Genomic DNA, 27,773 nt, shown 5'->3' with positions numbered 1-27,773 from the left:
CTACTTTCTGGAGTGCGGAGGGATTGAATATGCTGCATACTATAGTAGTTGCCAGTAGTCATCAGCTGTAGCTGGAGAGGAGGCTGAGTGGTACAGGCAGGACAGATATGTTTCTCTCTTCGTCTTCCCCAGACATCAAACATAACATGTGGACTGCCATTAAAATATCTCTTCTGTGACACTGCAAAAAGCCAATGCCCAATGTAAACGGGAGGTTTATTGATGGAAAGGTATACATGATTACGATACAAATCTAGAGAGATGTGCCGTGAAAGAAAACAGAGAATCAGACACTAGCTCAAATGATGTCACAGACTCCCACTGTGATTAGTAAGGTGAAATGGCCCTTGCCAGGACTTAATGACAGAAGAAAATAGACTGCTTGACCACTTGTTCAGCACTTACGATGGTCCTGTAAGGGAAAATCCAAAAGAAAATAACCTTAATGAGAACAAACCAGCAGGATCTAAAATATGGTTGCAGGCACAGGGTAATCAGCCCCTTCTGTGCAAAACAGACAAATGCTGGACCAAGGTCTGGCAGAAAGCTGTGTGGGATATGTGGGATATGTGCCCATATTCCTCAGAAACTGCTCAGCAGAAAACAGGCAGAATAACTGCTGTGCTGAGCCAGGACAGGCTTTCAAGCATAGCTGTAGGTACATTATTCCTTGCTAAGTGTTGATGCTTTTGAGGAAACTCTGAAGGTACTTCCCAGTCTCTCCATTATTCTGCATTTTCAGTTTCATTCTAGAGTCTGAGCTCTTCCCATGAACAGCAACATGGTCTCCCCTTGGAGTCCACTGAGTCACGGTGACAGGACTTGTGACAGCATCAGACAGGATCTGGTCACTGTCTCTGGCTGCTCTCTGAAAAGCCTGGTGGTAACTGGAGAGTCCATTTCTACGAGAATAGTTATTGCTCTCTTCACCCTGCCAATCCTTCTGCACATGCTGCTTTATATTTCACCTTCTCACCTGCTTGGGTTTTTTTTCTGGATTTCACTTACCTTCTCTCATCATTAGTCCATTTCTGCAACAGGGTCTTTGCAAGGTGACGTATACTGAGCAACAGCATACTCTTCTGGAGAAGAAGGAAAGAAATGTTCCTATTAGCCTGCAGACCACTTCCTGTGCCTTTCCCTGGAGGTAGATACACCCCTCACATGCTTAAGTCAGAGATCCTTGAAATCTGCTTCATTCTGGCATGTGAATTTTTGTAGCTTCCTAGTCATGCCCACTTGTCACCTTGGGCATGAGCTCACAAAAGCGGAATAAGTCTCTCCCCTGATACTAAATCCAGATCCTGATAAGAGTTCAGAGGAATCTTGATTCCAGGAGGGCTGGTTCTGGATCTCCCTTAATGCATGCAGTGTTTCTGCTGTCCCTGTCCCTCCCCCAAACTTCATACTGCTTAAAATCAAAGACTTACCAGTTTCATAGTAATCATAGATCTGCACAGGAGCTGGCTTGGGATGGATCACAACAAAGTCCTGCTCAACTGAGAAAGTGATTTCTTTCCTTTTTGTCTGTGAGATCTGCGAATGGCAGGATGAGGATCACATAAGTGTTTTTATTTCTACAACACCCTCTGGAGCAGACAAAGGTGGTAACTGATAGATTTTGTATTCCAAATCCCACTGAAGCCACACATACACATAGGGGACATCCATTATCTGAATTATGTTTGGAGAGTCCAAAGTGAAACTGAAGTGAAGAGTTGTAGTTTTCCTATCCTGCTTGTATTACCTGATTCTGAGTTATTACACATCTTCTTGCCAGAGAGGGAAAAAATGTCCCAGAAGATTAAGCTTAATTCTCCAGTGGTCAGAATGATAAAGTCTGGTATTCTAACCCTACCAATTTCAGACATGAACATTATGTGCCAGCAAGAAAATTATGGGAATCAATGTACATCACTGGGGTATTGACTTTTATTAGTTCTGCAGGGCTCCAAGCAAAGTGCTTTTACTGTGCAAATTCTGATCCAGGGATAAGACAACAGGCTAAATTTGGGAATCAACTAGCATAAGAGAAGCAATGAAAATCTTTCCAGAGGCAATCAGAGCAGTGTTTCATCTCCTGTTGGAAAGACTGAGGTTTATGACAAGCCTACCAAGGGGACATAGACACAAAGGAACCTCTTTTCTGGTGTTTATCTGCTATTGACTGAAAGGAGAAAGAATTTTGATTAATTTCTATGTACTTCTTTTATTAACTGACAGTTGCTAGTAGGGCAGGCATCAGTTTGAAGCTGTTTGGGAGTTTGGGATGTTAAATGCTTTTTGAGGAATAAGCAGCTTAGTGCTTACAGGGGAAAACTGATGAGGAAGGGAACAGGACGCCTACGATTTATCCAGTATATTCACACTGTAGGTACATCTATTACATGCTGTTTGCATCCTTTGCAAAAATAAAATAGTGATCAGAACTTACATTTTCCAGATAAAGGAGAACATGGTTTTTCTTGTTTTCTGCTTGCATCACTGTGTGACTGTCAATGAGCTTTAAAAAAAAGAATTGGAGTTAAATATAAAACATTAAAAACCAAGCTCTACCTCAGACCCTACCGCTGCATTGCTGCAGGATTCTGTTCCTAGCCAGCTATCAGCTAACAGCTGATAGAGTCCAAATGTTGCTATATAGATGGAGAGGACTAAGCAAAACCTGCCACTTGACTTCAGCACTTCCCAAGTGCATGAAAGGCACTACAGTTCATTTGGGGAATACTGCTTGACTTTGGTGTTGTATAGTCTGGTAGATTTCCCACCCTTTCCCTACCCAGGCAGTGCCATCTCTCAGTTGCAGCTGCCAGCTGGTCAGGCTCTAGCTGGAACCCTTCCTAGTTTTTAATCTGGGAAGGTCTGTGTGCTCACAGCGCCCTATAGGGCATTCTGTCGGCCCAATAATTAAAAGTGCAGCCATGCAAACATCTCACAGGGTTTGTAAGTGAATGATTCTTAACCAGGCTTCTGTTTTCATCAGGACCAGTCTTCTTCTCAGTCCCTGGTGTGACTCATTTAATCTTGCTCCTATAGCTTACCTTATCCAGGGAAGACTTAACAGGCGCAAAGCCAGAGAGCATCTTCACATCAATAATGAGCATGTTGGAGCTGCTGCGCTTCCCTGTGTAACTGAAACAATAGAGGACCCTGTCAGTCTGGACCATCCTTCTGGCGTCATGCAGCCAGAGGGAGGCACTAGTATGAGGGGGCCAAGTATGTGCTACCACCATCAGTTACTGTCACAAGGTCTTTTGGGATATTGTGTCTTACAGCTTGGTATCATCAACGCATTGGTCATTTTATGGTTCTTGACTTTATAAGCAGAACTGAATACACACAGCAATCTTCCCTGAATGTCTTGTCTTCTGTGCAGCTGGTTTGTTGATGGCACATTACCTGCTTATGAGGACAATATCAAATTTTGCTGGTCGATCCAATGGGCAGGAAGCATTTGATGTCTGTACTGAGAGAGAAAATCCAAAGGCCCCCTCTGGAAGGTGAATACTGTATCTCAGTGCTGCCTGGAAAAGGAAAAAGCCCTTTTTTTCAAGCATGCCAAAGTTTTTTCTTTGCATTCCAAAGAACAAGTGTCAGACCTAATGAAGTTCCCCGGCAATGTCGCCCTTGGTTTTATGTGGAAGATCCTTGTTTACATCCATGATGGACACACCAGACTTCTGCTCTTTAACAATGAAGGTACCTCTACCTCCCAAAGAGAAACCAGCTGCTGATCAGAAAGACTCATTTTTTTCCATGCTGTGACTCCACAGGAGTCAGAATGTGGGATGGGAAAAAGAGTTCTAAAATAGTTTAGGGCAATCAAATAATTAGGAAAAATAAAGAGAAGTCAGAGAATCACCAAAAACATGGCTGTATCGTATGCAGAACGTGAGGTACAATGAAGAGGAGAGTAGACACCTACTTGCATAAGCACACATCCACTGCCATTCACTGCTAGGCTGTATTTCCCAGGGACCTCTGGAAGGGGAGTCTGTTGCAGCAGGAGCCTGTTTGCGTTGTTGACAATAAATACCTTCTCAAACGGCTTTTGGGAAGTGATCTTGACTGCATTTTGTGTAACAGAATTGTAGGTGGCCCCACCATAAGCAGCAAGGGCTTGAAGAGCAATGACTGTGTCCTGAAGGAAAATAGTAAGAGGCGATTAGCTATACAGCATGACCGGTGCAGGGGAGGTCGAAGTCATGGTTCCAGCATGAAGCACAGTTGATTCATCCTTGCTGAAGAAACCCTGAGTTTGTGTATCATTCCAGGGTTCTCATACATAAGGAACCATTTCATTCTAGCATACATGTTTTAGGGTGGAAGAAATCTCTCTGCTCATATGAAGGTCTCAGAACAAAATCTGAGCAATAGAGTTTTTCATAGTGGTGAAGCATGTGTTTTCTAGGGAACTACAGAGCACTTCTTGGTCATATAATATCCGTGACTTGGTGTTTTCTAGGCCCATCCCCAACGCAAGTATCTGTATTTGCTGCTAGTCAAATTACTCTTGTACGGCTTTAATCTTTCCATAGTCAAGAAGAAGTGGGGGTGAGGGGGAAGTATTTTGGTCTCTCTACAAGGAAGGTTTGGTCTTTGTGTGTTTGAGGCAGCAGATACAAAGGAGAAATAAGACTAGGTAGTCAAAGCCCCACTGGCACCCTGAACCTGCCCCAATTCCTAGGACGGGTTGGGGAGTGGAAGGGAGTTTGGCACCTGGGTGGAAGAGAAACCTCCATAGGGATTCTGCTGCCTGATGATCCACTGCACAATCCCTGAGGCATTTGTGAGATCCTCTTGATTCCGGCTGGGTTTGCAGAGCAATGCCAACAGCACATAGCTGGTGATCTCAACTTCAGCTGATGGGGCATGGTCAAGGAAGGAGGGAGATTTTTCTGATGGAGACCTCTTCTCCTGCTCCCAGTGCTGTGAGCCATCTGAACAAAAAGAGGGTGAGGAGCAATCAAAACGGATTATAGGTGACACTGCTCTATGCTGCCTCAGAGACATACTGTGTCCTGGCCTCTTTCTCACAAGTACTCTGCACAGAGCAACAGATGCGCTGTAAGTTGCATAAACTCCATAGGTTATTTGTGGAGGCTGGTTCATGTGCCTATACTCTCATTATTGCCAAGGTTAGACCACATACCATCAGTAAGATCTATTCCTTCTTCCCACTTCCCAAATTCCCAAATAGGCTGAAACTCACCAACTTTCTTTGCTGATTTCTGTAACTCTCTGAGGAATGATTCACATTTTTCTGCCCTTCCAGCTAAGCAGAAAGCATAGGCCATGAGTGCCTGAAGGTAAACTTCACTGATATTCTTCTCAGATGCAGCATCCAGACAAAAAAAGGCATTTCGGACTACAGGGTACTTAAAAAAAAAGAGAACAACAAATAAACCAACAAGAACACATGAGTCTAATTCAGGACAGTAGTCTTCACCTGGTCAAACATTTATTTTCTTTTAACCTGTTCTTCATCTTGTCATTATCACAGCAATAAGAATGGGACTTTAGTTTGTATAGTGACTTCAGGAGAGAGAATGCAGAATTTTTTAAGGAGGGATTTTTGAAGAAACATCAGAAAAATCAAGTAGCTTTTCAGTGTGTTCTTAGAGATGACTGTCTATAAACAAGACTGTCATGTTTCTTTCACAGCTAATTCCTTCTGCTTGCCTCCATGATAATTATAGAATCAATAGAATGGTTAGGGTTGAAAAAGACCTTAAGATCATCTAGTTCCAGCCCCCTACCATGAGCAGGAATGCCTCCATCTAGACCTTAGTCACCCAAGGCTCTGTCCAGCCTGGCCTTGGACACTGCCAGGGATGGACCATTCACCACTTCTTTGGGCAACCTGTTCCAGTGCCTCACCAGCCTCACAGTAAAGAACTTCTTCCTTATATCTAACCTGAACTTCCCCTTTTTAAGTTTGAATCCATCACCCCTTGTCCTATCACTACAGTTCCTGATGAAGAGTCCCTCTCCTGAATCCTTGTAGATCCCCTTCAGATACTAGAAGGCTGCTCTGAGGTCTCCATGCAGCTTCTTTTTCTCCCAGCTCAACAGTCCCAATTTTCTCAGCCTGTCTTCATATGGGAGGTGCTTCAGCCCCTGATCACCCTCGTGGCCTCCTCAGGATTTGCTCCAATAGCTCCATGTCCTCCTTATGTTGGGGACACCAGAACTGCACACCATACACCAAGTGGGGTCTCACAAGAGCAGAGTAGAGGGGCAGGATCACCTCTCTTAACCTGCTAGTCACACTCCTTTTGATGCAGCCCAGTATACGGTTGACTTACTGGAATAATGATTTACTCTGCACTTTCAAGGTCACAAGTCTGTTGTCTTGAACAAATCCAGCCTGGTAGTCTCTATCATCAGTGACTCTGGTGTAATTTTAATGTAATTCTGTGGAGTTGTACTAGGTTTATACCAAGTAAAAAATGTTCACAGTTTGACTCTGTTTCCTCACTAATGCACTAATTGGGAAGGTCCTCAGAAAGCATATGACAAATTGGAGGCAGAGAAACTCATATATTGAAATCTAACATCTCCTCTGTAGTCTCGTTTGTACTGGCCACTTTTTAAATAGGACAGATGGACTTTTCACTCTGATGGACCTTTGTTTTTCCAACATAGCTTTTAGTTCCATTTGTAGACTTTATGGATTTACTTACAATAACTTACTTTCTTGACCGCCATGTTTGAGGCTAAGCCACAGTGTGTGTGTTACTACCCTTCAAATTTTTTTGCCAGGAAGTAAAAGGTGCCACTCAATGCCTTGGGGCTCTCAAGTAGAAGATCTAATCCTGTTGAGGTTTGACAATTTCTACACACACACTGGTGGTTCTCTCACATCTCTGCAGATGGAGAACTTCTCTATCACAGCAACTAGTGCAGATACAGAGCACAGTTGTGTTTCCTGCAATTTTTCTCTCTCTCTCTCTTTCTCTCTTTACTATCTAGACAATTTTTAGGAGATGCAGGAGCTAAGTCAACACTGGGGACCAATTTCAGCTGAATAGCAGCACCTGAAAGTCTCCTTACCGAGCTGGAGTGACCAGCTTCTAGCATAGCAATGGTGATGTAGGCAGAAAGCGACAGCTCATCATTTACTCCTCCCTGAAAAAGACATGGAGAGAAGAATAATCAATGAATGACATGAGTGAGAAGCTCTTACATAGCTTTTAAATGAAGAGAAACCTGTTGCTATCTCCTCAAAAAACATCACTCCCTCAAGCTTATAGTCCTGTAACCCTATCTCAGGTGCTCAAAGTATAGTGTGGGGAAGGTGACTGAGCAGAAAATAGTAATTGTAAAGTGTGGAAAGTTAGCCCTTGGCAGAGGACAGGCAATTGGAGTAAAGTCTAGTTTTTGACTGTAACGGGAGAGCATGTTCTTAATGAAAAGAGTGTAAGTTTGACCAAGATGTAATTCTCTACAACCTTCAAGGCATTGTTGAAGAGTGTCCCAACACTTCGGAAACAGCCATCTGGCTTCTGCTTGCTTGCCAACCACATTAGGGTTTGAGCCTGGATATTGTCATCAACATAGATGAAGTGACTAGCTTGTGCAAATGATTTGTACACAAAGGCAGTGAGCCTGAAAGGGAAAGATGAAGCTGTGAGGTGAGCATTGAAAGTAGGAACAGAAAAAGTCATGCTCCCGTTCATGCATAAGCATGAAGAGTTTCAGCCACCATGTTGTTGGCTTGCCTTCTCCTTTTGTGCTCCTCCAGGAGACAGTAGTTAAAGGAGTGGTAGCTATATGGGACACAGAAAGGGTGTCCTGCTCACTCTGGGGCTGATCCTAGCTACAGAGCACTGCAGTGCGTTGGGTTTCATGGGACACAGCAGGAGACCAAACTAAAAAGTCAGCTGGGTCATGTAAATTCAATGCGAATTCATATCTGAGACATTTCTGCTCCCAGCCACTCACCAAGTGTTCCCTTCTTTATCTCTGGTGCCAAAGATACTGTAGGACCCATCAGAATGTTTGTATGACAGCTGCTTCTGGTAGCCTGCAGACACATGGAAGAGGAAGTGTTCCCCAAGTTAAAAACAAAACCTTATTCTGTTTGCTATCAGATTTATCTGAAACCACAGTGGGAAAAAGTAGAAAGGCAGTGTATATCTACCAAGCTGCAGGGAATGCCAGAGGGACCTTAGATGGAAGCATGGGCCATCTTGTCCTGTAGGGACGCTGAGTCACGGAATAGGCAGAGCTGTATCAGCTCTGTGCTCTAGATAAGCTAACACGATTAGGATACATGCTGTGCCTGGGTGGAAAAGGAGAAAAGGACTGAAAGACAGAACCTTGAAGGAAACATGACAGCTGAGACTCAGAAAAATAGGGTAAAGAAAGAAAGAAAGAAAGAAAATAAAACAAAAATAACAAGTGTCTTGATCAGGCAGACCCTTGGGTCACTGAGCTGTGCTTCAGCAGCGGTACCATACTGCTATGATAGCCATGCTGCTGCTCCTGCTCACTGGGCCTCCATGGGGATTTCAGCATACAGTGTAAGGAAGGGAAGCACAAAGTTCTCACCGCTCACTAAGTATCCGACGGCCTTGGATTTGACCTCCTCACTGAGCTGCCCTATCTTGTTCAGGTAGTCCAGGACGTAGATGTTGGGTGCAAACAAGACCATGTTCTGCTCCCCACAGCCAAATGGCATCTGGAGGAGCTGGTGCACATTCTGCATGGCAGTGCCCATGATGTCGCCTGGGGAAGAGAAGATGCCAGGAAGGATTAGTACAACTCATGGCCACTGAAACAAACAGTAATTTCCATTGTGTAGGCAGAGTCATGGAAAGCCTAGCTGGTGTTACAAGCCTTTCCAACAAGCATGAAGCTCTCAATGCCAAGTGATTTGTTCTGTTTTGCTTTGCAGTCAGCAAAGAAATCCTTTCCCTGTCTCTCCTTACTTAGTCTAAATTGCCCACATGAGAAATGCCATCAATTTTAGTGCCACGTCAAGCAGATACATATTAGAAATTAAAAGAACTTTCAGAAAACTTCTGTTTCCAGAGTGGGGAAGGGGAACAGCCCAGTGATGCTACAATGAACCATGTATTGCAGAATTAACAATTAATGCTGGAAAGGAACACTGGTTATGTAGGTGTATCTTAGACCACTTCTAAACTGTTATTTTTAGGAAAGATAGCACAGACCCAGCAAAAGATTTCTGGAATGAGCTGAAATCACCAACATTACAAAGCAAAGATTGTATGACTAGTGAGTCATGTAACTAAGCCCAGGTCCTTTTAAGGAAAAGACTGAAAAGATTCCACTAACATCTCAGATGTGCAGATGGGTGAGTGGAAAAAAGTCTACTGACATGAGTCTGGCTAATGTAGGCTGAGGTCATAACCCAGAACTATGCTGCTTTAGGTCAAAACATTCAAATGCGATAAATTTAAACAGAAGAGTGAAGAAGGATGTAACTGATTTTTAATCTTAATTTCTCTGATACAGCAAGATGAGAATCTTGCTTGGACAAGATGAGAATCAGTCTCTGGTCAAAAGCCTCCAATCAATGAGTGGAAACGCTCATTTTGAATCCTGAAAAAGCTTTCATTTTATGTTTTTACATTTTCTCTCTTTTCATGTTTTGTTAATTATATATTTACCAACAACAGAAAAGGAAGCTCTGGCTGATCCTTCCACCACATTTGTAGGTAAAGTTAGAGGAACATGTTGAATAACCACATCATCTGTGGAGAAAAATATTAAGTATCTTGTGGTTGCCTGTATGGGAACATTCGTTATAACGGTAGAATGCTCCTGGTAGAAATTCCACACTGCAAAATTCCACACAAGAGACAGCATTAGACAGAATTCACAGCTGTCACCAAGGACATCAAGAGAGAAGGGGGCATAGCAAAACCGAAATTGTGAAAAACAGACCAAATAGTGCAGTAACTGTCATTGCTGAACAGAAACCGGTTGAGCAGGGTAAGGCTGATACTCACAGGTTGTAGTGTCTGTGAACTCTGGGGATTTCTTCAGTGAGATTCTGGGGAGAGCTGGTTGGTGAGGGCCAGGGCTGCTTTTGTGCCTCGTTTAGGCAGAGCTTTCATGAAACCTTGGAAACTGTTTGCTGTCAGTACCAGAGATGGTCTGGAAAGGAACTTTACGTTCCCTCTCCCATTCCCACTAGAAACAGAAAGCTGCAAGCTACAGTTATCCTTCGAATGGAGTACAGCAGTCAACATGAGTTGACTGAATTTCTACAAGTGCATGAAATGCAGGACAGATTTTGGACAGAAAGATCTTCTCCATTTGATAGCCTCATAGCAGCCTTCCTTCAGCATCTCAGCACTGCTGGCTGCAGCACAGACTGCCTACATGACATGCACCAGATCACACAGGAATTTCATGGCAGGGAATTGAACTGCAACACTCACACTAGCTGCCATTTGGGCAACTCCAGGTTAAAGGGGAGAGACAACAACAACGAGCACTGCAGGAGAGAGTGCAAACTCTAACGTTCCTTTCAGTTCCTCTCGGGACAGCAGTATATAAGAACTTTACCTTTTGTACACACCAGGTAGTTTTGGGTCTTTTCCGTTCTGATTCCTTCAGGCTGCATGGCCATGGGAAGAAGAGACACAAGCAGTGAGTGAGAACAAAGCATGAAGAAGAAATGCAGTCACAGAAGAACCACCCTTCACCCCATCCTCCTGAATTATGGGACAGCTGGATTGAAGCAACATTTTACAGGTTCATACTTGATGTGGCTTCTACTAAAAGGGAGTTCCCATCAGATGGAGTCCCTCATTTCCAGTTTGTCCTCTGCATGAGGGAGACATGCATTTACCAACACCCACTGGTCCTCGTGGAAGAGGACATCAGATGGGAGTGGACTTAGTCTTAGGTTAAACAGCCAGACTATGTCCCAGCCAGATGAAGGTGGAGCCAAATCAGGAGTTTTTTTAGGAAACCTGAAAAACTTCCACTTGCTTTTGGCGCTTCTGCTGCATTTTTCTTTCCTCATGGAAGGGAGTACAGGGCAGACAGTAAGAGCTGTCAGCAGTACCTCAACCAACAGTGTTCTGATCTGGGTATCCCTGTAGTCAATACTGCCATTCCTAGATGCTTCATCTTCACAAGCTTCAACATCCTTGGTCTCTGCAGTAATGCTGAATATTACATTACCTTAAATAGTAGCAGAAAAGAAAAAATGGACTTCTATCATGCAGAATGATGGCTAAAGTAAGACATTTCGTCTGATAAAGAATATCTACAGATGTTAAGTAGTGCAAAATAATGAATGGTCAGTCACTCTAGGTAAGAAGTGGAAAGAGAACTGATCTCTGAAAATGGGAATGATAAACACACCGCACTTGCGGAGGAGCTCTTTAGCCCAGACAGCTGGAAAGACCAGTAGGAGACCAAGTTCTCCAGGCTCCAAGTTCTCCAAGTTCCTAATCCTTTCCAAGAGGATTAGGTTTTTCAGGTGAGGTATAAATTGATTAGTATCAATCTCAGGACAGAAAAAGGGGTAGATTCAAACACACTTACCAATTTCTTTGGGGAAAATATTCCAGATGTAGGTCTTTCTTTGTTTGGCACATACACATCCATCATCCTCTGGGGAGATGAGTTTGGCCTGATAATCAAGGGAATCTGACAGCGAAACATTAATCTGAGAACAGAAAGAGGGGTGTGATGGGATGAATATTTTGTACCTTAGGCAAATAGTGCTTTACTGTTAGAGGGGGTGAGATAGTCTCTTTTTAGATCCAATGTTAACAGTGTAGAGCAGGTTAAGCCCTGAGATGATGATGTTAGATGATTCATTTATTAGATGTAACCTTAACAGGTTGCCTCTCACGACATTCTCCATAGAGATGTTAAATATCCTATGCATGCATCTGATTCCTGATCAGGATAGCAAGTTATATTCAGTTGACCTGGCGTTAATGGCCTTGAACTAACTTGCAAAAGAAACCATTGATTAGTGTTTGTTCTTCTGTTATTGTAGGAACACTCGGAAAAGAAGGTTAAGAGATGGATGACTCAAAAACAGAGGGGTTGTTTGGTTTTTTTTTCTAGGTTGTTTAAAACACTAAACCTTTTTGTTTTGTTTAAACTGTTTGGAATAAAAAACATTCCTAAATTTTGTCTTGATTTTTACTTTTTTGGTGGTGATCTCCTTGTGAGACTGGAGGGCTGATTTTCAGCATTCAAAGCAAACAGAAGAAATCTAGACTCCACACCTGCCTCTTTTTTTCAGGATTCCTAGATACAGCATAAGAAACAAGAAGCCAAATAGAAGATCCCTGGTTTTCTTTCTTCAGGTATCCTTTCAACCATGTGTAAGCTCTCTTCATGCAGAGGTACAGTGCAGCTGCGATCTGGAACCAATTTGCCTGGAAAGTACTGAATATTGAGAGTACTGTCCCCCAGTGCCTGGGAGCAATAGAGCCTTTAGCTGGACAAATACTCTGTAGGGCAAGTACTGGATTTTTTTGCTCCCTGTTTTGCTACTTTTGCCTCAGGGAAAAAGGATTTGTCTGTTCTCCAATTCCTGCTCATCCCACTTTCTTCTGTTTGGCAAGAAATCCTTCATTTCTTCACACTTTCACATACATCCCTAAAGAAAAGATCCCACTATGACCATTGATGTTGGATGACTGTCCATGATGAATCTCTGCCAATCACTTGTTTCCTTCCTCTATGGATTGTGAGATAGTTGCTTATACACCCATCCTAGTCACAATTCACACAGGTCTCCCTCTGCTTTGTAGTGGTTTGGAAAGACAAATCAAGTCAGGGTAATTTATGGTCAGATAGAATGAGCAGTACATCAATCAAGGGCAGGGACAGATCTAGTCACCTACACCAATCATTTTGCTACAGCTTCTTTGGAAATGGGGTAAGGTCTAAGGATGTGGGCAGAAGTACACACCTTAATGCAGTGGTCAAGGTAGTTGAAGACATTTGCTCTAAGCAGGAAATCTTCTCCTCGGATGATAGAGTATGGCAAGGTCAAGTCCACAAAGAAAGGCTGGAAGGCTTTCAGGGTGGTAGGCACAGACATACCGAATCCAACCAACTCTTCCACACAGAAGGCACTGGCCTTCCATTCAGTGATGGTGCCAGGGATGGAATATGAGATGCTGGCTTTTCCAGTAGAGCTGATGGGAATGGATAAAGGATGACTTTAGAAAGGCTAAGTTTCATATACTTTGCTTCTCAGTAGAGGCAATGGATTTTGAAAATCAGCACTATCCCTATTCTGTCTGCATAAATGCCACATCCAAGTTCCTCCAGAACTTATCACCCAAATCTTCTGAGAAAAGCCCATTTGAAAGTTCTTCTGCCCATCATTTCCCTGAGTTTGCAAAGAAAACTCAGAATTCTTGTGTTGCAGACCCATATTTTAAATAGAGGTGCCCATTTCCTTAGGAAGGGAATATGACTCATAGTACACACATTGTGGGAATAGATGTCTTTGGGACAGGGTAATTTTATCATGGAAAAGAGGAGGGCAGGTGGTCAGGTGATGATTGAAAAAGCTAGGTCTTCCAGGCCTGAAGAAAAGAAGAGGTGGCAAGGAATTGCCACCTTGCAGGACACCAGGGAACATATTCACTAAGTCTTATAAGAAAGGCAAAGAGATGGAAGAAGTATTACTCACTTAATCAAGACTATATCCCAAATCCAAGTTTCAGGAAAGAATTTCCGAATAGTCTCAAGGATGAGTCTCTTCCCACGTTCCTCTCTAGCAATTTCTGCTGGTAAGAGATAATGGGAATTTAGTGAAACCTGGGTCATATAACCAAGACTCCCAGAAAGGGCAGCTTTTAATATGCATGGGCCAGTATGAAGGATGATTAGTATTTACCCATTTCTCTCTGAGATTATTGGTAATGCCATATAAATATTGATTAATTTCATTAATGTATCTGTGAGCAAGGTATAACCTGGTATCACAAAGAAAGAAAGCATTTCTTGAAGTCCTTTGGTCTCCAGATATGAGCACGAAACCTAGGGCTAGAACTCAGGTCGCTTGGCTCTTATATCTTTTCGCTGTCGGCACTATTGCACTGTCTTTTCAAACAAGCTGTGGTCAGAAGGGAATCATTGTCAACAACGTTAGTTTTGTGTCACACTCTACTGGTTGCCAACACTTCCCAGCATGAAACTGGACATGAATCAGAAGTGTAGACCTGAAAGACTTTTTTGGGTATTGGCCATTACCCTAAGCCACCTCATTTTGTGCTAGACCAATATTAAATATCAATACCAATATGATTCAGGAGTACTGTCCATGTCCATGTCACATGAATACCACTTCATTTAAGGAGAAAGATAAAATCTCTTTCCTGTCCCTTATATTACCTGATGATTTGACATGGTGTGTAGAAGCCATGAATCCTGCATTCAAGAAATATGGTGGAGGTCTTACAGTCTCACTAGTACACACGACTGGTTGCCGAACCTTTGAGTTAGTAAAAAATTTTATGCCCATATCCTGTAAAAAATACACTTCTGCGTTAGCCATAACCATACTGTAGCTGAGGTTGATTCCATTCCTCCCACTTTCTCATTACTGCTTTTCCACCATGCCCAGAGACATCTATGCAGAGACATGCCCAGAGTCATCTATGCTGAGACTTGTGGGAGTGTTATGCATGCTGAAAAATCACAGTAGGCACCAGCAGCAATTGAGAATAGATGTCCGTGAGGATAGTTTGTCATGTATGAGCTTTACTAACATCATTATTTGCAGAAAAATCTAAAGCTACATAAGTGGAAATTCACTTGAATAGGTTTAAGTAATGTACAGGACATTTACCCTGAGGAACTGATATACATCTGGTCCTAATCCAGACATTACAGGTGTGTAATATAAGCCTTTGTGAAAGATGTTGTCAGATGAGACACAGGGGTCTTTGGGACCATCTTCTAGATTGAGCCCATTGAAGATATAGCCTTGAAAGTCTTGCAGGGGATGCAGGCTGTATATCTGTGAGGGGGAAGGAAACACAAAACCTGTGTGTATGGAAAGATCAATCCTGATTACACCACCATGTGCTGCAAATTGCCAGAGCTGAGATGTTAGCCTATTTGAAACAATGCTGTTTCCTGGACTGAAAACTAGCTGAACAGCTGGACGCAGAGGGTGATGATTAGTGGCACAAAGTCTAGTTGGAGGCCAGTAACTACAGGTGTACCCCAGGGGTCAATTCTGGGTCCAATCCTGTTCAGCACCTTCATTAATGATCTGGATGATGGGGCAGTGTACCCTCAACAAGTTTGCCAATGACACCAACCTGGGAAGAGTGGCTGATAACGGTTGTGCTGCCAAAGACTGGTTAAACCAAATCCCACATGAAAGAGGACTTCCAACTGCCAAGAAACAAATGCTGTATATTGTCTATTACAGATAGTTTATGACCAGCACATGCAAAAACCAGCAGAAGTTAACACAGTCTAACAATCTCAAGTGGAGATGCATTGAAATGGAGAAGGAGGAAGAAAGAGACAATGCATTTGTTTGGGCAGCTTACCATTTCTGCAGACATCTCTGTCTCAGACTTCAGGAGCAGCACGCTCTGATCCACTGCCCTCACAGCACAGAAGGAGTTGGCAGCAGCTTCAATGACTAAACTGACATTGGAAGCTGAGAGCATCTGCTTTGCAGAGAATTGCAATTGGACCTGAAATTTATCAAACAGATGTTGGTATGGCTCATCACTACTGCTTGGGGCTGCTCTGTGTCTGTGCCTGTGTGTGCGGAGGGCAAGAAGGAGAGTAGAAGGCTCTTCTGTTAAAGCACATATAGCCTGCCAGTAGAGGGATGTCTGGTTCCCTGCTTCTGTTGACCAGGCCTCTGCTATAATGAGGGCTTAGGCAGTAAGCATACTTAAACTCCTGTGACAGCTTCAATAAATCCTACCTCAAGTGATTTAAACAGAAAGTGTGTTTCCGTTGTAAATCACATTTTTCAATAAAAAAAGTGTAACAGATTAGATGGTGAAGTGGGGTAAGGCTAAAGTGTGTGCCTTGTGCTAAAGAAAACACAGTTTAAACCAAATAGGATGCTAATCCAGCTCAAGAGAGGCAGGTACCATCTGGGAGTAGTGCGGGTTTCCCAAAAAGTAGGTTTTAATGTTGAAAGAAGCTTTACCTTTTGATGATAAGGCCAGGAGGTGGTGATAGAGGAGAGGTATAAGGCCACAGAGAAAAAAGGGGAATGAAGACAGTAATGTTGAGACAAGTGGATAGAAACAAGAAATAAAACTGGAAATCTGTTATGAATGTGTGCACAAAGAATTTTATATTTATCTGACAGCAGGTAAGACTTGCTGTATCTTAGTGTCTCTCACCTTGTTTCTGAAACACTTCTCAACTGGAAATCGGACACTGTCTGCCACCAGTTCCTTGTCAGGGTGTAACGTATACACCAGCAACCGAATGGCTGGAGCCATTTTCTCACTGACCACAAGTGGGATGGTGAAAGTGCCATTTTGATCTGTTAGAAGAGAGAAAGGGTCCAGTAAGGAGAGAAATGCAACGACCTGCTCTAGTAGTAGCCATCCTCAACTGGCATATAACTGTACCAGTCAGTGGAGAAATCTGTATTTAGACAATAAGCTGAAAAATCCTGGATTTGCCAGGAAGTGACATGCCTGGGTTTAGCTCCAGGTGCTCTCTTCTGGATTTAAACATATGTCCAGATTCAAACAGCCCTCTAACCCAGACACTTTGCATTCTCTATATTATCCTTTGGGAAGACCTTTACAGGACACTACTTGACTCATATCAAGTGATCTAGGTGCTGGACTAAATCTGACTTTATAGTGATGTTAGTGGTAGTATCATGCACACATGAATGGATGGAGAGCGATACATCCCTCCCAGTAGCTGCTGTATACATCCAGGAAGTCTTGCCTTGGTCCCCAGTTCAACCATCCCTTCTAATTTTGTTTTTTTTAATACAGAAACATGGATTGGCAACTTAACTTACCAGCTTGGATATTAACTTTAATTTCCCCTGTAAGGACAATCTTGCCCTTTGCCATGCCCTGTGCAGAGAAGAGCAATACATTTATAGGTTGATAGAGGTTGGAGGGAGAAAACTGCAATTGAGTTCAATGTACGTGGACAGGGCAATCAAAGCATGTACATTGAGATGGCTTCTAATGCTTAAAAACCAGCCTTGGGGCATGCTGGATGCTGCCACTGCTGCTGCTACTGCTGGTGCCCTTGTCACTGGTCACAAAGCAAAAGGAAAATGAAGGGAAGAGGGAGGCAGAGAATACCGTAAGGAGTTTCTTGGAGGAAAGGGACAAGAACCCTGGCTTGAGACATTATGAAGGTGGTTCCTTTCTATGGGATAGAGTAACATGGCCTGAAATGGGGGTCATTTTTCCTGAGCGGGAAGTTCTGCCAAACCACCTCAGTGCTGTTTCTGTCATTGTGCTGGCTGGAAATCCCAAAGCTGAAAGAGTGCTCATTGCTGTAATTGCTGTGGATGGACTGCCAGATAGCTGCCCAGTCAAACCCTTTCAACAAACCCTTGCAACAACCTCACACTCACCACATAGTAGAAGTTTATGGTGTTTATGCCCTTGTATCCCTCTGTGTTCAAGATGTAGTGCACAGTGATCATCCTTTTCTGCCCACAGTTCAGATCTTTCCACAAAGGCTCAATCCTCACAAAACTGCTAGTCCAGGAGTAGAAGCGTGGGATGGAAAGAAACGCATCGGGGTAGGAAGGCTCTATCCAACCTTCAGAGTGGCACTGGTCACTTGTTTTATAAGTTGCCTGATCAGGAGAGGAAGTGAGGAAGAAAAGGAAAACAAAACACATGTCATTAGGGAAATAATTATCACATACTGACATCAGAATGATTAGGTGATAGAATGCATCTATTTCAGAATTGCATCTAAAGCCAAACTGGTAAGGGAATAGCAGCACAATAGTCTTGCAGCCTTGCAACAAGCCATTGCATTGCAACAACTCAGGTGTTTTCCTAACTTCTTTTATAGTGATTTTTGAGACCTTTAGAATATGAAATAAGCCAGAGAAAGCTTTATTTTTATTACCAGAATTCAAACCTCCTCCCATCTTTTTGGGGTTCAGTTTGAGAGCAGCCATCTCTCTTTGTGTCTCGGTTCAGTCTTGTTTGCTACTCACTTTCAGACTGATCTCAGGATCAAACATTTTGGACGTGTCAATGCTAAACTCCGCAATGCCATTATCGTCAGTGGTGAAGTTGGCCGTGTTCTTGTTATTGACAAATAGCTGAATAACCTCACTGGAAATAGGAGAGTTGTCTTTGTCTACCAGCTTGATCTGTAGAAGAGAACGTGAGGCATGTTCAGCATGCTATCTTTTTGTATGTAGATGCTAATGTTTTGTGCTCCCTTGCTCTCCAAATAGAATTGCTTTTTTTAATCCGTTCAAAGCAATATTAATTGCTGAAATGTTGCTCTTCACATTCTGGCAGCTATTTCAGCTATCTTGTGAGGTTTGGAGCAGGAGCTTCTTCAGCATATGCTGCATCATTGATAATGTCATTTGTGGAGCAAGAACTCCTCATGTCTCATCTCTTTCCTGGTCAGACCCTCCTGTCTACACATTTCCAGATTAAAGATGTACCCCTTTTCCTCCATTTTTTCCTTCACTAGTTTTATAGAATCATAGAATCATAGAACAGTTAGGGCTGGAAAGGACCTTAAGATCATCTAGTTCCAACCCCCCTGGGAGTCTGCTGCTGCTACTTTCAGTATCTGAAGGCCTTTCCTCCAGATCTTTGTTTTGAACTCTTTTATCATTCTGTCCCCACCATTTCTGATGTTCAAGTGTTAAACAAACAAGGAAAATATATCAGGCACCATTAGATAAATTCTAAGTTGGTAGAACTGAGCATTCATTTTGAGCTGGGTTTTTTTGTTTGGTTTTGGCTTTGGTTTTTTCTGAAATAAAAGATGGCAGAAGTAATAATATATTAATCACAAGCTTAAGACACTGACTATCCTCACCGTCCAGAAACAGCATGGAGACAAATGACTTCTGAAACAAAAATAACAACAGAGAACTAACAGTATTCAGGGGAATGTTGACTTCAGAGGGACTGAATACAACAAAAGTAAAGGCATACAATATACATCCAGCAACATACATTTCATAGAGCAGGGAAGGGCTATGAATCACATGTGATGGCACCAGGACAGGAACTGGGATCTGCTGCATTTTGAGAAAGTATGAGTATTAGTGGCTTTGAGACAATAGTTCCCTTGATATGACACTCAAGGGGTGGGGGGGGGGTGAGTTTGCGCAAAAGCAAAGAAGCTGCCTGAAGCCAGCAGCAGCAGCTTTGTCTCTGAGATGTGACATCTCATCCTCCTACCATGCTAAAGCATGTTTAACCTCTAGTGTGTGCGAATGCATGTGTTTGAGGAATTCACTGTGGCACATCACCCCAGGGAGCCTGTTGATCCCCTTCCTTCAGTAAGGAGTGGAAAGGTGCACAGCAATCTGAAGATTGGAGTGGAGACCAAGTGAGAAAGTTATATAGACGTATTCCAGAGGGGAAAAAAATACTTGAAAGGCAATCTCTTCTCTCGTTTCAGTGCTATTGGTAAGATATCCCCTATCCTTTCCTCATTGAAAAAAAAAAAGAGCTGAAGGAGAGAGATTTACTCCTTTCACTCTTTCTTCCCTCATCCCCCAGTGTTTTGATTAATCTCCAGCTGTCATATGATGGTCAGTCCTGAAGGAAGAGGCAGTGATTTATTTCAAGCTAAAAATGCAAGTTAGAAAAATGATAGTTATTGGATTGTTTTGATTTGAAGTATTTCTGGCAAAATTAAACTCAGAATATACTAATACTCTTCAGTATTTAGAATTACTAATAGTGTACTGTATGTAAAGAAAGAGACTTGGGGAGGACACCACCCACCCTAAACAGTGCCCCAAATGTTCCTATTACTGTTGTCGTGTGATTGCCTGTAAGTCATCTTCAATACAAGCTCTCCATGCCCTTCCTTACCTGTCCAAAGTAAGGAATTCCTCTTCTGTAGTGGCGATCCACATTCTCAAACTGTATACTGCTCATCACCCGAGTTATGGAAATAGAGTGAGTAGCTGTGAGTTGCAGACCTGTAAGAAATGTCGAAGAGAAGATACAGTTTGTCTTTCATATAGCTTCAGAGTTAGCATTTGGCTGGAGATGGTTACTATGCTTATAAAAATGGATTTTCTTCAGGAAGACATCCTTGTAGTCAGCAGGCAGATGCTGATTATCTCCTACTCTCCTTTTGACCACACCACTGTTGCTGTTTCTGACTGTCTAGAAGGAATTACCTGTTCCTTTCTCTGTGACAATAGCTTTCACACCAAGATTCCTTACGTAACCAATGCGATTTAGCTCAAAGATGTTGGAGCTGAAAACCTGGGAGAGGCAGCCAGTCTTCAGCTGGAATAGGAAATAAAAAAATCCTGTCACCAAGGATCACAGCTTTCAAAGAATGCCAGCAATACGCAGAACCCTTGTTTAACAAGTAAAGTCTTTTCCCGCTACTTTTAACATGATTTATACAGGACTGATGGAGATATCACTGTCTACACTTTTCAGATGGGAAACACATGTTCTGTGAAGAAAGAACATGTCAGACCTCCTTAAGGCCTGTAGGAAACCAAGAAGAGAAATGAGGTGCCCTGAGTTCCTACTGAGATGAGTAGATGAGGTGAAGGATCAAAGAGAGAAAGAAAAGCGTAATGAGCAGTGGGAGAGAAGCAAGAAAACAGGAGAGAGGACAAAGAGGAATAATAATTGTGTATCATACATCTTTGGTAAATGATTGACAAGCTGGGCTCTTCTTGCATCTCCCATGTGAATCAAAATCCCTGCACACACTGAGCTGGACCTTCCCTTCAACAGGCTGGCCATAGGTGTACCTATGGAAAAAGGAAATAGGTCCATGAGTGATGATTGAAAAATTGACTTAAGCTAACACATGCAGGAATAGATCCAGGACCAGAAGTGAGCTGAGAAGCAAGAGAATGGAATAGTTTCACAGGCTTTTTCCTAACTCTCCTGCTGTTACAAAAAGATAATACAACTCAGAAGCTGAAATACTAATGAGTTCTACTTCACCCCTAAAAATAAATACTTCTATAAGCATGATGGACAGACATGTCTGCCAACCAGATTATGACTGTTGTATCCATTCTTCAAATTAGACTGGAGTTCTAGACACAGTAAAATCAAAGCAAAACTCCTCATATCTGCAAGGGGCTCAGGATTTCGACCCTGGATTCTATATTACACGATCTTAGTGTTAGAGTAAGCAAGGTCCTTCTGAAGGACTAAGCTTGGAAGGGGGAGTTAAAGACAGCTGGAACTCTAAGACACCTGCTAGAATTTAATGGTGCTCTGCTGTATGAAGGTCTCCCTCTGAAGTGGGTTATTTGGAGTGGACACATCCTACTTTATCAGCAGAGACCTTTCAAAAGATCTGTTCAACTCACCAAACACCAGTTGGAAGAGAATACTCTTACAACAAATGAGATGAGCACACAAGTAAATGAAAAGCTCCAACCACCAAGTCAACCCTGACCAACCTCCAACCTCTTCTGAGGCACTATTTATTTTGGTCTCTTGACTAAGCCTGTCTCTTTCCCCAGTCCTTGGAAAGTTCTTGCTCTTCAGTATACTTCATAACCACTCTACAGCTGGTACTTACACTCCACAGACTTTCACTGTAAACTCTGAATCCAGGACTGTAAGGCTTTCTGGTGCAGAGACTGTGACATCAAATTTTGGCAACACTAGGACAGAGAATGAAAAGAAAAAAGACAACACTGGCAAGTTGTAAACTTGCAGGCCTTCCTGAAATGAAAGAGAAAATGAGGATATATCACCAGTGTTAGTTCACAAATGGAATGGGATCTCAGAACTGGGGTGTCAAAATGTTTGACAAGTGGCCTGACCTGCAAAGGCTGACTGAATTATTTCTACAAAACTTTGAAGAGAAAGCAGAGCTTCTGAGGTGAATCCTGTGATGCCTAGATGCCTTACAGAGCTTTGGCCAAGAAAGTTCATGGACATGTCTCGAAGAAGGTTAGTTTGTCACAGTGAATTTTGCAATCAGTGTATTGATTTGTTATGTGGATTATTTTCCTGGCTAAACCTGTGCAAAATGGTTAATTTCTCTTATTCGGCTTTTTACTGATTTTTTGGGGGTTTTTTTCTCTCCAGTTCTTACTGACAACTGATTGAAGTTCCATTTACCAGGAAGCTGTTTGAAGTTTCAGCAGTCAAAAGGTCTGATTGATAGGGGCTTATGTCTAATAATGTTTTCTACTCCAAACAAAACCAATGGGTGGCATTTACCATATTCCTCCACAAGGAATGAGTGATTTGTTTTATCTCCCGACTTCTTTGCTACTATAATTCTGTAGTTCCCCAGGATAGGCTCTTCAGTTAGTGGGAATTCAATCTGGATAATGTTCATTTCTGACGTCACATTTTGCCACTGAAAGATCCTGTTGCCCCATGGATCCTGCAGAAGAAAAGCAATACAGACTTTTTTTCTTTTTCCCTTTGAAATCTCTTGCTACTGGCACACAAAACCAGAAACAAAGAGAAAACAGGACAAGCTGCTTTAACTTATTGGAGAAATTGCTTAATGCGTGTGTATTGAGATAAATTATGACTTGGTACTCTAATTACTAATGTTGCTAGAGTCTCATCTCTTGATCTCAGATTTAGGCATCCTCTGCAAGCCTAGGTATTGGTCTCAATCATCAGTTGATGTTGAACAATATTGCTCTTCCCTGCTCCTTAGTATATGTTGCTCTAGTTTTGTGTCAAGAGGGGAGAAAAAGAAAATCTTTGTGCTCCCACTTCAGCTAAGCTTATCCCACACAAATCTTGGCCTTTAGCATCCCCAGATTTTTTCAGCTGCTGGAAGAAGGAAGGAAGCATTTCTTCTGCATTCACTAGGGTGCCATTTGCCTTTCAGTATGAGTTATGCTGGTTAGACTAAAAAAACTCCCACCACTTCCCTGAACTGTTTAAAGCACTGGCTGCAGAAAAACACATATAGACCTCAAAATACGTATGTTTCACTGTAAACAAAGAAAAATTGACTTCGTGGTATAACATGAAAACTTGCAAGAATACTATCTAGACATGAACTGCAATTGCTATTTTAAAAATCCTTACAAAATGCCATGGAAGTGCTAACATAACTAGTAATTAATGTGATGGTGAGGCAGTGGCACAGGTTGCCCAAAGAAGTGGTAAATGTTCCATCCCTGGCAGTGTTCAAGGCCAGGTTGGACAGAGCCTTGGGTAACATGATCTAGTGTGAGGTGTCCCTGCTCACAGTAAGGGGATTGGAACTAGACGTTCTTAAGGCCCTTTCCAACTCTAACCATTCCATGATTCTGTGATTCTAGGAATTGTGTCCACAGCCTATATTTGTTCATAGTTTTCAGAACACTTGATTTGTGAAAAGATATACCCAAAAATAAGTTGAGCAAACTGAGGAGCAAAGGACTCCTTCCTTTGACTCAAAGGAAGGGAGTCAAAGGTAGGCATAAGAACAGTACAACTTTTGACTGCTGAAGTGAATATAGGTATTTCCATAGTAGTAAAGCTCAAACAAGATCCTGGGATTTTATGGAGTTTCTGTTAAATTTTTGTCAGTGTACCCAGGAGTAAGATTTGTCTGAATGTAGACACATACAAACCAATGCAAGCATATGTGCCCTAGATTTTATTTGTAGATGAATAATACAGTACAAAAAGAAAAATTTCTTACCTGAATTGCAATCAACGGGTACTGAAAGAGGAATAAACAAAGTGTGAGACGGGATTAGGTGGCTTAACAAACACAAATTATTTTTCACCAGGACTGTGAGAGATGCATAATCAATAATCAGTATAATACCATTAATCAGGTATCTTCACCTCTTACTTTAATCAGTTCAATAGCAGTTTTACTTCAATAAGAACATTATATAAAGGGAAGAGATCAAATGACAACATCAGGGCAGTTTCTGATCATACTGAATTTAGTGCAATCCCAGAGGAGCTCAGTAAGTGGAGTTATAGAGATGCATGAAAACCATGATTAGGGCTTCTTTGATTTTATATCCTAACTCTGCTTATTAGCATCAGAACTTTTGGTAACACACTGCTGTCTTCCACATTACAACCACATGAGAGGAGGCCAGTAAAGACCCTTCTATCTCTTGGCTTAAGCACTCTGAGCATGAAGGCAGCTTCCTGGCAATGCGTAGAGTGCCTCTGATGAGATAAACAACTGTGGTAACAACTTTCATTTTCATTTCCCATCTCTAAAATGGGCAAAATAGCAGGTGGATGACTTACCAAATTTTGCCAGCAACAATTGCTGTACAGTAATAGTGGGAGACTGAACCATGGGCTTTCTGGTCAGAGCTAAAATAATGTCTGCTGCAACAAAGTGGAGGGCTTTTAAGCCTCTTTCCAAGCAATAGCAAGAGGTGTTGTGTCACAAATCCAAACTACTACACTCATGTTAATTCTTTGGCATTTAGTCTCTGCAAATCGCATTTTATCTACAGCAGCTGTTTACTTAAAATTTGAGAAGCGGTTGTCTCCCAGCAGTTTTAATACTAGTCACTCACCATCTCCTGAACAGGTTTAAAATTGAAATCCAGGGCAACAACACGAAACATCACTGAAAAGACAAGGAACAGGCTGTTAGCATTAATTATAGTTTATTTGGCTGAGCATAGTGTTTTGCATTCATTAGAACTCCCAGTTTCAATGGATCTTCTAGAAGTCCCACTTGCGCAGGATGTAGCTAATAAAATTTGCTTGAAAGTGAGAATTCTACAGAGACTTTGCTGAAGGGACTTTTCCCCAAGATCAAGTTCTCACATTCTTTCATGAAAGTTTGCTTAACCTCAGATAAGCACTGCTGTGCAGGTTAGGCAGTCTTAAGTGACAGCCATAATTCTTTCAGTGACCATCAGCATGATGTAGGCAAACTTGTTCGTCTTCATTTCCCCATCTCTAAAGAAGGGTTTGTTGCTTCGAACATGTGAAAGTTCCAAATCTTATGGAAGTAGATTAGGTGTCAGTTTTTCCTAATGCAATTCCTTTTAGGTCAGTGTAATTCCTTTTAGTTCAATTTGTTCTCATCTTCTACAGGTTTTTGCATTACTTTTCGGGTTTGTTTTGTTTTGTTTTGTTTGCAAGAGGAATATTAAAAGGAGAGCAATGAATTGCTCCAGTGAGAAGGCTGGAGGGCCAAAAGAAGTTGGGACAGCTGACCCAAATGACCCAAACTGGCCAAAGGGATATGCCATACCATACGACATCATGTTCAGTAAATAAACTGGGGGGGGAAGCTGGGCAGAGGCTGCTGCTCAGGAACAGGCTAGCCATCAGTTGACAAGTAGTGAGAAACTGTAGTGTGCATTACTTATTTTGGTTTGGTTTTTTTTTTTATCATTTAAATATATATCGTATATTTTTTATGATTATCATTATTATTATTTTCTTCCTTTTCTGTCCCATTAAACTGTCTTTATCTCAACCCATGTGTTTTCTCAATGTTACTCTTCCCATTCTCTCCCCCATCCCACTGGGAGGTAGGGCGAGTGCTTAGTTGTCAGCTGGGGTTAAACCACAGCAGCAAAGAAAAATATAAATATGCGTTTCCAAACTGCCCTTAAAAAGCATTACCTTTCCATAATTTAATTTAGTCTACTGCTTCCCCACCTCAAAACCAAGACATTTGACAACTAATAAAGCCATGTTTTGTGGACACCCTGGTTGCATCAAATTTTGATTGGTAAGCTTTCCTTCAAGCTATCTATGTGGCTAGAACTCATCCCTAAGTAAATTATAGCTGATTCAAATCTAAGGGCTATATGATTTGGCTGACCTTCGGAAAGAACTATTATCATAGTGTTTCTTATGGTGTTCTAGCTGTGTGTTAGAAGTCTTAAAGCCTAGCAATGAATTAAGGAATGGATCAAGATAAATGGTTCTTTGCATACATGGAGCTCTGTTTAATTGCCAGATGAGAAGTATGCATAGGAGAATAAGATAAGTGCAGGAAAAACAACAATATAAAGTCCAAAACCATCAGAACCCAGAAGGTAAGTAGCATGATTTTATCTTTAAAGGCATAGAATTAATTTTAAAATAATGGCTTTCACTCTCAGTCTTTAGACTGTCTTTGATGCTGACCAGCATCAAAGGAAGGGCAAATAAAATGATAGATACCATGGGTTGCCATGTCTCCTGCCATCCTGAAGATGACTTTCTGAACTCCGCACTTGTAATGGTCTTAACAGAAACTCTGAAGAAACTGCCTAGACTGTAGCTCAGACTGAAACACCCGGCAGAGAAATTCTGTCTGAAGAAATTGCTTCCTAAGGGACATGTTATAAACTAAATAAATATTCACCACTCTGTCCTGGTTTGTAGATGGGTTTGTCTGTCTGCACGAAGACAATGCTTTCTGTGTTCCAGATCATCACTGACCGCCGCTCTTCCAGGCTGACTGTGGTACCCTTGGCAGAGAAGGAAATGAAAGCCAATGGGGCAGAATTGACAGGAGGAGTCTGTAAGTAAACAAAAAACAAGGGGAGGTTGTTAATCTTGAAGTAATTTGCTCCAGAACCTATTGAACAGCTATACCTGTGGCCTGGACTCCTAAAAAGAGACACCCACTTCACTTCCATCACCTTCATCACCTTCCATCACTTTTCTTGGGCTTTTCTGATTTTTTATGTTTATTAAAAATGCCTCCTCGTCTGTTACTATATATGTCCTCTGCCTCCTTTTTTCTTCAACAAGTCTTATTTCTCCTTACATTTCTTTTCCCCTGGGACATTAATTAAAATGAATTTACCGTGAAGTTGAAGCACTGTAGATCATTGCTTGCCGTCATGGTTTTCTCAAAAATAGTGGTGTTGACAGCACCATATTCTAGGATGACTCTGATGGATATTGTCTCATTGAGGTTAAGGAACTGCAGGCAAACCTGACCTGGAGAGTCAGTTTGGAGGACAGCAGGCACCATCAGGACATACTGCCTATGAGATCCAAACATCAAAGTGATCACACCATAGAAAAAGGAGAAACAGTCTCAACAAGATGAGAGAAATACAAAGCATTATTATTCAGTACCCACTGATTAGTTTAGATTAAATATAGGATGCTCTGCCGGTCCCCCTCACTCCTGCCCTGTGGCTCCCAACTAACCCAGTCCTGGGTTCCACACACAGCTCACACAGCTCTGCCGGTGACCCCAGCTCTTATCTTTTTGTCCTTTACCTGAGTCCTGGACCCACCTGCTTTTAGCAGAGCTCACTACTGTTACTACTGCTATTGTTTTTTCTGAACATACACGTCAACTTCTACACAAGTTCTGCAAAAGGCAGAAGGTGTGCTTCATATTAAATGAGAACCATTCACTTCCCATCTACATTCCAGTTTAACTTAACTCTACAGATATAAAAGATTAGTCATGGCAGTATTTATTATTTAAAGTAAAATCAGTGGCACTACTTTTAGCACTGTCTTAAAGCCTTATCATGAATACTATTAGAAATAATATGATAGTTCTTACGGCTCAGGTTCCTTTGCAGCTGTTACATGCAGGAGAAGAATAGCCAAAATAAACTTCAGCCACATTTTTCTCACTGGGAGACACAAGAAAGAGATAAGCTCTCATCCCAAGAAACAATTCATTGCCTACTAGTTTAACAGTTCTACAACATTCCT

The 27,773-nt window shown here is 42.0% G+C and overlaps 1 protein-coding gene across 1 annotated transcript; it reads right to left on the bottom strand.

The window, feature by feature from the left end:
- Positions 1-1,020: 1,020 nt before the first annotated feature.
- Positions 1,021-27,740, bottom strand: LOC115605817 (ovostatin-like). Its single transcript, XM_030480835.1, is given in 35 exon segments — positions 1,021-1,082; positions 1,431-1,536; positions 2,435-2,503; positions 3,042-3,132; positions 3,400-3,524; positions 3,926-4,141; positions 4,720-4,940; positions 5,213-5,378; positions 7,057-7,131; positions 7,455-7,611; positions 7,948-8,029; positions 8,557-8,733; positions 9,642-9,725; positions 10,546-10,597; positions 11,051-11,169; positions 11,536-11,659; positions 12,926-13,154; positions 13,658-13,754; positions 14,362-14,494; positions 14,819-14,989; positions 15,534-15,683; positions 16,353-16,498; positions 16,994-17,051; positions 17,567-17,794; positions 18,167-18,325; positions 20,025-20,134; positions 20,339-20,450; positions 20,821-20,932; positions 21,721-21,805; positions 22,371-22,539; positions 23,806-23,826; positions 24,656-24,708; positions 26,452-26,608; positions 26,899-27,082; positions 27,619-27,740. Coding segments are annotated over 35 exon segments (4,422 nt in total).
- Positions 27,741-27,773: the final 33 nt, after the last annotated feature.

The sequence above is a fragment of the Strigops habroptila genome, chromosome 3 (assembly GCF_004027225.2).
Source record: "Strigops habroptila isolate Jane chromosome 3, bStrHab1.2.pri, whole genome shotgun sequence".
Lineage (NCBI taxonomy): Eukaryota > Metazoa > Chordata > Aves > Psittaciformes > Psittacidae > Strigops > Strigops habroptila.
Note: the sequence above shows the minus strand (reverse complement) of the source record. Positions and strands in the feature narration are given on the sequence as shown.